This window comes from Pteronotus mesoamericanus, unplaced genomic scaffold (assembly GCF_021234165.1).
Source record: "Pteronotus mesoamericanus isolate MK-2021 breed Mesoamerican mustached bat unplaced genomic scaffold, CSHL_Meso_final contig_52, whole genome shotgun sequence".
NCBI lineage: Eukaryota > Metazoa > Chordata > Mammalia > Chiroptera > Mormoopidae > Pteronotus > Pteronotus mesoamericanus.
In genome coordinates this window covers 7,190,962-7,203,170 of record NW_026555189.1, presented here as the reverse complement: position 1 = coordinate 7,203,170, position 12,209 = coordinate 7,190,962, and the positions used below count along the sequence as shown (strand labels likewise).

The 12,209-nt window shown below is 38.5% G+C and overlaps 1 protein-coding gene across 1 annotated transcript in view; it reads right to left on the bottom strand.

Annotated features, from left to right (window-relative positions):
• The window catches only part of CFDP1 (craniofacial development protein 1), a 103,975-nt gene extending 91,766 nt beyond the window's left edge, over nt 1-12,209 (bottom strand). The window contains exons 1-3 of the mRNA XM_054579175.1: nt 12,024-12,209; nt 2,623-2,740; nt 274-493 (exon numbers count right to left, since the gene is read on the bottom strand). Coding sequence (XP_054435150.1) covers nt 274-493; nt 2,623-2,740; nt 12,024-12,087 — 402 coding nt within the window. The 5' untranslated portion in view covers nt 12,088-12,209. The remainder of the gene's footprint in view (nt 1-273; nt 494-2,622; nt 2,741-12,023) is intronic.

The following is a 12,209-nucleotide window of genomic DNA, read 5'->3' as shown; positions in this document are numbered from 1 at the left end:
TTAAGAAGTACAAATTGGTAGGTACCAAATAGACAGGGGGATGTTAAGAACAGGAAAGGAAATGGAGAAGCTAAAGGACTTATATGCATGACCCATGGTCATGAACTAAGGGGGGAGACTGGTGGAGGGCAAGGGGGTACCGGGTGGAGGGAGGAAAAGCGGGAAAACCTGGGACGACTGTAAGAGCATAATCAATAAAATATATTTTAAGAAATCTATCTGGAGAAAGAGTATTTCTAGGGAAACATTCATCTCATTCACATATCAACTTACTTTAACTTGTGGACTTGGGGACACTTTTGACTTTGGTCCCACGTCGTTGAGGAAGCTGGCCCACAGTTCATCGTCCTTCTTTTTCCTTGCAGCCTCTGACCCAGTGTCTTCTCCCTGCTCTGCAGCCATGTCTTCCTCCTCATTGCTACTTCCTCCAGATTCCCCACTGACATCTTCCTCTTCCTCTTCTTCTAACAAAAGGCCACCTGGTTTTCTCTTCCTAATCACCAAAAACCACAGGGAAAAGGAAAAATAAGATGTGCAAAACGATTTCAGTTATCCCTTCCTCAATTCTAAACATAATGTTGCAAACTCAAGAAAATTTTTCAGTCTGGGACTACTGATTAAGATGTACATTGAAGGATGTAAGGAGGTACACTAAGATTTTGTGGAAGAAATAAAGAATTGAGCTCTCAGCTTCCCTCTCAAACACTCAGAATCAAAACAGAGTGCTCTATATACTTCTAAGTCAGGACTAAGAAACACCCCAAATGATCACAGACTCAATCTGTCCAGAAAGAGTGTTCCGAGAATGAATAAATAAATATATATATATATATATATATACACACACACACATATTTTTTTTTGAAGTTATTACATTTGGAGAACATGTTTCATTGAGGAGAGCCTCAAATTTATTTTCACTGTTTCTTCCTAGAATTGTCCAGGGACAAGCAGGGGGAATCTATATTTCTTCCCACTTTCTGAAGATGTGAATACTGGAATACAGAAAATTTCAAGAACAAAAACACTGAGCCCAAAACTCATGAGAGTAAATTGATTCTAACCTCAAGTGAATTTAATACCTAAACTTCCCTTATCCCTTTTTATAAACTACAATCTGCTTTTTTGCTTCAATGCCCAGAAAGGCAGAAACACGAAAGGGAATAAAAGACTTCTATAAAAGATTCTCTTATCTGAGTTCAATAACTTAACAGATTTTTCTTTTTCTTTTCTTCCTTGCTTTTTTTTGGAACATCTTCTTTTGAAAACCATTCAAGACATTTATTAAAGATTTATCAATAATCAGATGGTGTACAACTGGAATAAGACCACCCAAAATAAAAATAATGGTCTTCTTCAACATAACTGTACACATCTTTTTGAAATACAACATGGGCAGCCAGTGGTTCCCAGAGATTTTATGATCCATTCTGGGAGATACATGCTTACCATATGCACAACAAAGAAAAGTCATGACCTCCACCAGCAATTCAATGGCATTGCATTTTACAAGGGACACGACTGAAATCCTGGGAGAACACAGTGGTAGTGCCAGTCTCGGTTCCTCTTAGGACAATGACTCCAGGCCTAGAGGTCCAACTTTTATAGCCAAAGGAATGAGTAGTTTATCCATCCGAATTTTCATAATTTTTCGCTAAAGTATAATTCAGTACCAGGCTTATGAAAGGTAATTTGCTAATATCTATAAATATCTTTTTACTGCATATAACCCTGGGTCAAACACTTCTACAGACCTGATTTACAGATACACTCCCACATTTATAAGAAGATATATACAACAAATATTCACTGCAGTCCTATTTGCTGTAGTAAAGATAGGATACAGCCTTGGCCAATGTGGCTCAGCTGGTTGGGGCATTGTCCCATAAAACAAAGGGTCATGGGCTCGATTTCTAGTTAGGGCACACGCCTGAGTTGCAGGTTCAGCTCCTGGGTCAGGGCACATACCAGAGACAACCGGGTGCTCTCACATCGATGTTTCTCTCCCTCTCTTGTGCCCTTCCTTCCCCTCCCTAAAATCAAAAAGTATGCCCTTAGGTAAGGATAAAAAAAAAATAGATGAGGTACAAATTAAACGTGTCTCCATAAGGGAATCCTTAAATAAAGTAAGGTTTATCCACATAATGAAATACTACACAGCCAATGAAAAGAATAAGGTATAGCTAGAGGTATCATCATGGTATCATCTCTAAGATGTGAAATAATGAAAGTGAGAAATGATATGCAGAGTATGCTACTATTTGTTGTTGTTTTTAAAGAGAGTAGGAAATATCTACATACATGCTTGTACATGCAGAAAATACCTCTGGCTGAATAGTTCTGAGCACAGCAACAAGGGCTAGAGACGGGGTACACGTTTTTATAGTAACTGAGTTTTTTCATTTTAACTATGTGTACATATTACCTATTAATTTTTTATATTAAAGCTCAAAAATTTTTAAGCTTTCCAAAGACCAAAAATTTAATCCTAAAATGTCTCCAAATGCTCAAAGAGAAAAAGATAAGAAACTCTAGCAGCAAGAAATCTACCAGACCAATGCCAGTAATCAGGATAGTTGTGACAACAGCCCTGACTTCTAAGGGCCTTAAGGGCAGCATCACCTGGCAGGAATGCTTTGAGCCTTTCTTTTTTTCCCTTTGGTTTTCTGTGTCTGCTCCTCACCATCCACTTCATCTTCTTTCACTAATTCATTTACATCATCTTCACTATACTCTTCACCTGAAATCACATAACAGGGTGGTCAGACAGACATTAATAAAGGTTTTCACATCAAGATGAGACATTTGCATTAAGCAAAAAGTCCAGTACTTTCCTTTGTTCTTCACCCAATTAAAATATTACTTCCTGAGAGGAGCCTGCCCTGTCCCGGGAGACTAAGCTAAGTTCCCAGATTCTAGGCTTGCACAGCAGTCCATATTTTCCTCCATAACTCATCCCACTTATATTTAATGTTTGCAATTTCTGCTATGTTGGGGACCACTTTGTGTGGTACCGGGAACTGTAGCCCTGCGTGAGCCAGGCCTTGAAAGAGGTCTGTAAGTCTCAACAGGAACACCGGGAATGCTGGGAGGCAGACATGGCCCAACGCTAGCACCGAGGGTTCCCGTGGGAAATCTGGCCTAAAGAATACATTGTACCACTGAAGCTTACTCTGCTTTGAACTGCCCTGATAAGGAAAAATGAAGTGTTTAGTCTCAAAGCCAGGGAGAAGATTCCTGAGCCCCTGAACATTGGCTTAATGACCATCTGGCATCAGTATGTCTAACAGACTCTAACGCAAGGCTGATGTATGTGTTCCTTTTACTGTTATCTATAGCCCTCTGATGTGGATTGATAAGCTTTACGTGCGTGTATGCTGTATACCCCTGCACATATCATTCTCAGTAAAAGCCATTTCAGAGAAGGGCTCGAGGCATTATCTGCTAGAGGGAAACGCCACCCCTTTCTCTTGGCAGACAAACTGTGTCTGGAACAACTCATTTTTTCATCTGCGATGGCAGGGAGGACTCCGGGGGATGGGGACTCCCACACTGCTATGCTCTGCACATGAGGACACGCATCCTGTTTTGTCTTTATAGGTATTTGCTGAATGAATGAATGAATGAGTGAATGAACGATACAATGAGTGAACGAATAGAAATTCCAATTCTACCTACTGTACTTTTAAAGAAGAAACTGATATTCCCACTTCGTCTTGAGTATCTTTCAAAGGTAAGCAAAGAATACCTTGTCTTGTCAATAAAAGAGGTTTAGAGAGAGGTCTAAAGACGTCCACTTAGACATAGCAGAAAGAAGAAACTTGTCTATTCTCCATCCTCAGACACAGACCTTCGGGCATCCCCCGTGAAAGAGTGTTAGCTGGATGCCCAGGCTGAGCACACTGAGGGCACCAGGCAACAGATCCTGTCCACGCGGAATTCAAGTAGCTTTTTTACTTCACATAAACTTGTATTTGAAGCATAACATATGAATGAAAAAAAACACAGAATCTAATGTACAGTTCAATAAAATTACGCAAAGTGAACACATATAACCAGAACCCAGCTCAAGAAGCAGAACATGATAGGATCAGCATTCCAGAAGGTCCCCTTGTGTCCTCTTCTGGTCACCAGACACCAGCCCCATCCAAAGGCAACCACTATCCTGACTTCTAATACCACAGATTAGTTTTGTATGTTTTTGAGTATTAAACCAGCAAGCCTACAATATGTACTCTTTTGTGTCTGGCTGCTTTCATTCAACGTTTTGTTTGTGGGAGTCCCCCTTATCATTGTATGTAGCTATGGTTTATTCATTCTTACCCCCAAATAATATTTCATTTTATGACTATACTACAGTTTGTTCATCCATTCTTCTGTTAATAGACATTTAGGTTGTTTCCAGTTTGGAGCCATTACAAATAGGGCTGTTTTGAATATCCCTTACATTTTATCAGCTTTTAAATATTTCACTCTCGATGAACCAATCATCATCAAACACTTCAGGGAAGCCTCCAATATGAAAAGCAATACTGAAAACAAGCCAAAAGAAATTCAGAGGAAACAGAATTAGGAAAAAAGAACATGTTAAAACATTTTTTAAAAAAGACTATATTAATAGCTTCAAAGAGACAGCCATGAAATAAAATGATTTGTAAAAATTTTTTCAGAAAACTACAACAAAAAACCCCCACACTTTTGAAAACTACAAATATGATAGCAGATATTAGGAAAAAAGAAGAAAGATGCGGAGAAGAGGCCAGCCACGTGAAAATCAGTAGAACAAGCATTTGAGGCTGAGGAAACAGTAAATATAAGGGTTCTAAAATGAAAGCAAGGTTGGCATCCAGATGCCAAATGATAAGAGAAAGTGTTTCATGAAGAGGGGAGTGAATTCCAGGTTAAGATGGCAGTTTGAACACATAAATGTAATTTTGCTTCCTCCTGAGACCCCAGTAAATCTATACAGCAAAAGGACTTTTAAAACATAAACCCACGACAGCAGGCACCTAACTGCATCATATTTGTTTATATTTGTAAAAGGTAACAAGGGAAGGATAAGCAAACAAACAAACAAAAATAACTGAAATAGCCATCTATAAGGGTCAGGGTAGAACAGAGTGGAGTAGGCAGGGACAGAAGCTAGAGATCTCTGTTTATTATTCTATAGAATTTTGAACATCCCTTAAGAACAGTTTGAATAAATAAACATAACTATATGCCCAAACAATAACATAACCCACAAAGACGGATTCCAAGAGTTTAGAAACACAGTTTTTTGACTGTACATTTTTAGCAAGATACAGTCTAAAGAAAAAAAATGTTGAACTCCTTGTAGTAACATCAATGTTGGTATTGTGCAACTATTTCCTTTATATGATAGGTGAAAGCAAGTAATAAATTACGTTAATCATGTTAGGAATCCAGATGTTCAGAATAGAGACATGACACACAATTATAAAATCAAAGAAATTAAGTGTGAAAACACAAATGTTAAAACAAAATTTAAACCCTGGCCCATGTGGCTCAGTTGGTTGGAGCGCTGTCCTGTAAACCAAAAGGTTGCGGGTTCGATTCTCCGTCAGGGTGTGTGTCTAGGGTGCAGGTCCAGTACCCAGTCGGGTGCATGTCTAGGGTGCAGGTCCAGTACCCAGTCGGGGCAAATCCTCAACAAAATATTGGCAAAAATACAAGAGGCAACCCATTGATATTTCTCTCTCACATCAATGTTTCTCTCCCTCTCTTCCCCTTTCTCCAAAATCAAAAAGCATGTCCTTGGGTGAGAACAAAAAAACGCCATGTAATTTAAAATATCAGTATGAACTCTAACTCAAACTGGGACACTGCTGTGCCAGAAAGCAAGGAATGGGTCCCTTTAAAAGGTTTTAAGATCCAGCTTGAAAGAAGTCCTAGTGGCCAAAGTGATGACATGAACATTAAAAGGAGTAACTGTTAGTAGGTTAAAACACATGTAATTGATAAAAATCTGTGCACATTTTATGATATTCAAAAAAATAATTTGTACCATTGTAAGCTATTATTAAAATCACTCCCCATTTTGAAAATTGAAAATTAAAGAAAATGAATTAACACTTATCCTGCCCCAATTGATGAGGAAAGGCTATATATACTTTCAGAAGAACATCAATTAATAAATGTATAAGAACCATAGAATTAAAAAAACACCAAGGGGAAAAACAATTACATAATAGAGGGGTCCAGCTCTCATCAACCTGTTCAGTAGTCACAACTATGGGAATCAAGGTGTACAAGGTGTCTTCTGATGTTATGCATTGTCTAACACAAGGGTTATCTATAATGTATTCTAGCCAAAAATATTTTATTTGAACCCATCAAGCATTTAGATCTACCTTCTAATGTAAGGAAAATTCAAGGGACAAAGGAACAATTTAACACCAAGAGGGAGCAGCAAATCCTGAAGTTGAGACACTCTGCAGGACACTCGACCTGATCCTCTTAGGCATAGCAATGTCATCAGACAAAGGTTTCTATTAGCTTAAACAGATTTCAGGGATGGAACAACTACGTGATATGTGTAGTGCTGAACTGAACTGTGATTTGGACAGACAAGCTATAGCTAATTTGGGGGTCAACTGGGAAAATTGGAATATGGTCTATACATTAGATGAGTTGAAAGTTGACTGAAATGGATAGGGACAGATTGTTCACTGAAAAAAGCAGGTAATAAAGTAACATGAGAAAGTATAATTTTAGGTTAAGGAAAATACAAGTATCTATAGCTGGGTATAGAAAAAGTTCAAAGAGAGTATTCACTAAGGAATTAAAACTGATAACCTCTGGGTGGTGGGAATGCAATGGTCCTATTTTTTTTTTTTAATGTTTGTCTGCTTTTCTAATTTTCTGTGAAGCTCATGCACTGCTTTTGTAATATAAAGTTATTTTTCATCATATAGATGGGCAAATATTGCAGATAGTTCAGACAAGGGGATGCACGTGGCCCTGGATCTTAAATAAGTAAAAAGTAACTCAATCTCATTGATGAAATAAGCACATTTTAAAGTAAAACAATCCAGATCAAATTCCATGCAGTTACTATGAAGAAAAAAAAAACAAACAACAATAAGCAGAACAACAACCCTACAGACAATAAAGCACAAAATGGACAACTATTGCCCAAAGACTCAGAGCTTACCTCACCTTTTTATGCCCCAGTGCTTATATATTAGCCAAACAACTAAGAATCATGGAAAATCTGAGAAAGCATCTAACGTCATAAAGCCAAAAACAAACATATTGAATGCATAAAAATCACCCTGGAGGAAATGAAGATTGTTTCATTTTATGAAGTTAGCATTTTTTGATACTAAAATCAGACAAGAAAATTATAAGAGAACTACAGACCAACATCCTTCATAAACACAGATGCAAAAAATCCTCAACAAAATACTGGCAAATATCTTCAGCAATGTATAAAAAGAATAATACATTATGATCACATGAGTTTCATCCCATAATTAAAAGGCTGTTCAAAATTTAAAAAATCAATCATTGTATTTTACCATGTTAATAGACAAAAGAAGAAAAACCACCCATAATTAATAGATGGAGAAAAAGCATTTGACAAAGTTCACCTCTCAGCAAATTAGGAATAGAGGGAACTTTAATGTGATAAAAGGCATGTGTAAGAGGCAGTACATGCAGAATGCTAATAACGTTCAAAGCTGGGTGACTTTGAGAGCCTGTTTCTTCATCTGTAAATGGACCCCACAATAACAGCACATACCTGGTAGTTTTCTGTGATTGAGTTAGTCACATAAAATGCTTAAAACACACATACATAAAAGGCAGCTTTGAAAAACCTACAGCTAACATTATACTAAATAGTGAAATACTGATTCTTTCTCCTTAAAATTGGAAACAAGGCAAGGATGTCCATTGTCACTATTACTATTTAACATCATACTAGAAGTCCTATCAAGTACAATAAGGCAAGCAAAAATAAATAAAAGGTATATCTAAGGAGAAGGAAAAAATAAAACTTTCTACTCACAGATAACATGATCTATGTTTGTTTTTGCGGGGTGGGGAGAATAAGGGGACAACCTTGGAACTGTCAATTTTGGTGGTTGTTACACAAGTCCTTGTCGAAATTCATAACTGTAAGAGTTCTTCAGAATTAAAAATATGAAAGGAGGAAACTCAACAGATGAGGTAGAACACAAAATATTGAGAATTTCCTATAAAGTGAAAAAAGGTCAGAGAGTTAGAAAATAGGAGATAAATAAAAATTAGAGTACCTGCCCAGAAGAGCTAACATAATATTCAGCATATGAATAATGAACATTTCAGAAAAATAAAGAACAGAAAATTGTTAAAAAAAAAATTCCCAGAAGCCAAGCCCAATAAATGAAAAGAGACTCAAACCAAGGCATGTATACCAATGGAACAGAAAAGAGAGCCCAGAAATAAACCCACACCTATATGGTCAATTAATCTATGACATATGAGGCAAGAATATACAATGGGGTAAAGACAAAGACAGTCTATTCAATAACTGATGTTGGGAAAATTGGACACATACATGCAAAAAAATAAAACTAGAACCTTCCTACACCATATACAAGAAAAAACTCAAATTGGAGTAAAGACTTAAATGTAAGGCTCAAAATCATAAACGTCCTAGAAGAAACAACAGGCAGTAATGTCTCAAACATTTCTCTTAGTACTATTTTTCCTGCCATCAATGGAAGCAAAAGAAAAAATAAACATATGGGACTACATCAAACTAAAAAGTTTTTGCAAGGCAAAGGAAACCATTGACAAAATGAAAAGACAACCCACTGAATAGGAGAAGATATTTACCAATGAATACATCCAATCATTGGGGTTAATATCCAAAATTTATGAAGAACTCCAACAACTCAACACCAAAAATACAAGCAATCCAATTTTGCACCTTATTTGTTGAATAAGCCTTATTTTCCCCATTGATTTGAAGTATCAACTTAATCATATATTATATTGTTAGACAGATATATATGTTTTCTCTAGAATGCTCATTATATTTCATTGATCTAATTGATTATTTCTATGCTGGTGTCATGTTGGTTTAATTGCTGAGACTTCATAATGGTTTTAAATTTTTTAAATATTTTTTAATTAACTTTGACATTTAAAAAATAAGTAAAATCAATTTTCATTAAAGAAAGAGAGAGAAAGAGAGAGAGAGAGAGAGAGAGAGAGAGAGAGAGATGGAACTCCTACCTTTTGTGTCAACATGAATGGAACTGGAGAATATTCTCCTAAGTGAAATAAGCTGGTTGATGAAAGACAAATACCATATCTCACCTATAAGTGAGACTCTATTCAACAAAAGAAACTAACGAACAAAATAAACCACAGGCATGGAAACATGGAGCAGACTGAAAGTGACCGGAGGGGATGGGGAAAGAGGACAATGGTGGAAGAAGGGGAAGGGACTAGACAAAGAACATTTATGAATGACCTATGGTCATGGACAACAGAGTGGGAATTGACTGTGGGAGCGGGGGGCGGAGTGGGATGGGTGAAGGGGGGTAAAGGGGGAAAAATTTAGACAACTGTAATAGAATAAACATGATTTATAAATCTAAAAAAATAAAAACGCAGAAAATGGATTGTTAAAAAAAGAAAAAAATGGGCAGAGGAGCACCCGAACAGACATTTCTCCAAAGAGAACTTAACAGATGGCCAACAGACATATGGAGAGATGCTCAACATCACTACCATCAGAGAAATGCAAATTAAAACCACGATGAGATATCGATCACCTCACACCTGTCAGAATGGCTATTATCAATAAATCAACAAACAAGTGCTGGTGAGGAAGTGGAGAAAAGGGAACCCTCACACACTGTTGGTGGGCATGCAGACTGCTGCAACCACTATGGAAAACCTCCATGGCGGGTCCCTCAAAAAATTAAAAATGGAACTGCTTTATGGCCCAGTGATTCCACATCTGGGCATTTATCTGAAGAAACCTAAAACACTAATTCAAAAGAATATATGCACCTCTGTGTTCACTGTAGCACTATTTACAATAGCCAAGATATGGAAGCAGCGCAAGTCCCCATCAAAAGACAAGTGGATAAAAAAGTGGTGGTACAGATACACAGTGGGATATTACTCGATCATAAAAAAGAATGAAATCTGACCATTTGCGAAAGGATGGGTGGACCTAGAAGGTACTATGCCAAGTAAAATAGGTCAGTCAGAGAAGGATATCACTTACATGTGTAATCTAAAGAACAGAATAAACAAACAAACAAAATTGAAACAGACTCACAGATACAGAGAACAGGCGGACGATAGTCAGAGGGGAGGGGGGTTTTTGTAAAGCGGACAAATGTCCAGCCACTGTGCTGTACACCTGAAACTAATACAAAATAATACTGAATTAAACTGTAAGTGAAAAAATTTTTAAGAGAAATAAAAATTCAGGTGAGAATTATTATAGAGCTTGAAATTATTATTATAGAACACACAAATCTATACAAAATGAATTATCGATCATGCCTGAGGGTCATATTGTTATTTTTTGACATTAAAGGTCTCAAGGGAAAAAAAATGTTTCTACCATGCATCCTTCTTCAAGAAGTTATTTGAGGATATATTCTCATTTTAGTGGAGCGCACCAAGAAAAAAGATAAATAGGACCCAAGAAACAGGAAATCCAAAAGAGGAGGGAGATAAAAGGGTCACTTGGCATGATAATGAAACAGAAGATACTAGGTCGAAAAGTGGTAAAATCAAGCCAAATCAGAGCAGATCAGAAAGCAAAGACAGACTTCAAGATGAAAGTGGAAGATTATCTAATAAATATAAATATCTTGGAAGATGATTTAGACAATTCTGAGAGCTACGGTCAAATCAATAGTAAGTACATAGGCTAAACAAAAACAAAATGGCATTAACTCCAGAGAAAACAAGAGGTGCAGGAATAGCAATCACAGTATGTACCCCACGGTTCAGCTGTGAAGGTGGCGTTCAGTCATGACAAAAAAGTAAACACTTACAGATGAAAAAGGGGTTCTGAAGAAAGTAACCTCACAGGGTGTAAATTCTAACTGGGCAGGTCATGGTGCCCCAGGCATATAACTCCTTTAGTAAAAGGCTTATTTTTGCCTTGAGCAAACCCTGCCCATTTTCTCTATGCACCTAGATGAACACATCTTTGAAATGCCCCCCTTCAGGACTTGTCACAATGACAAATCTTAATTAAGGATCAAGGTGGTCCAATAGCAATGAGAATGGTAAGGGAGTGGTCACAAATTAATTTTCCACGTAGACACAACAGAACTTATTGCTCGGTTGGACCGAAAAAGTGAGGAATAAGTGTGACTCCACTCCTAAGGGGTTTTGTTTTCTACCTAAGCGACTGTACGGGTACTTAATGAGATGGGAAAGTCTGGGAAGGCGCTGGATGGTGGAAGAGGTAAGTTTGGGTGACAAGATTTATTTTGGCTCCTCTTGGTTTGAGACGCCTATACAAAACAATACATAAAGACTGAGAAGGGAGCAATGGGCACGTACGTCGCTAACAGGCAAAAAGCATCATCATGTGAACTTTCTACCGAACAGGTCCCTTCTGAGGGCAAAAAGTGGACAGAGCTATCCAGGACGCGATGCTAGCTGGCAATTCCCTCGGGTCGGGAGGTCTTAACCCTCAATGCTCGGACTGCCTTTCCGACGATTTCAGCATTGGCGTGATTAGGAGACTGCCGACCACCGCCAGCGCCCCCTGCTGCAGAGCCGTGTTCACGCGTGTTTTCACGCGTGTGTTCACGCGCTCCGAAAGGGGGCTGCAGCCGAAGTGAGGCCTCCGGGAACGGCTGCACGAGATGTGCTCGTGCACACGTCTCGGGCCACAGGAGCGCAGCTGGCAAGGATGCTCGAGACCCGCGTCACGGGGCCACCCGGGCCACGGGGCCCACGCAGCGGAGCCAAGCGCACCTCATGTGGGGCGCGGGACGCTGCAAGCCTCTTAAGGGGTAATAGCTTACCTGAAGGCACGTAGTCTTCGTCTTCCTCTGAAGAGGCGACGTCTTCGGAGTCGAATTCCTCCATGTCGCTGCCACACAGGACGGGCCAAGCCACAGGACCGTAGCTGCAGACTTCAAGGCAAAGACTTAGGCAGAGACCATTAAGCTAGGGCTGGGGCTGGTCCACTCAGCGTGTGCACATGCGCG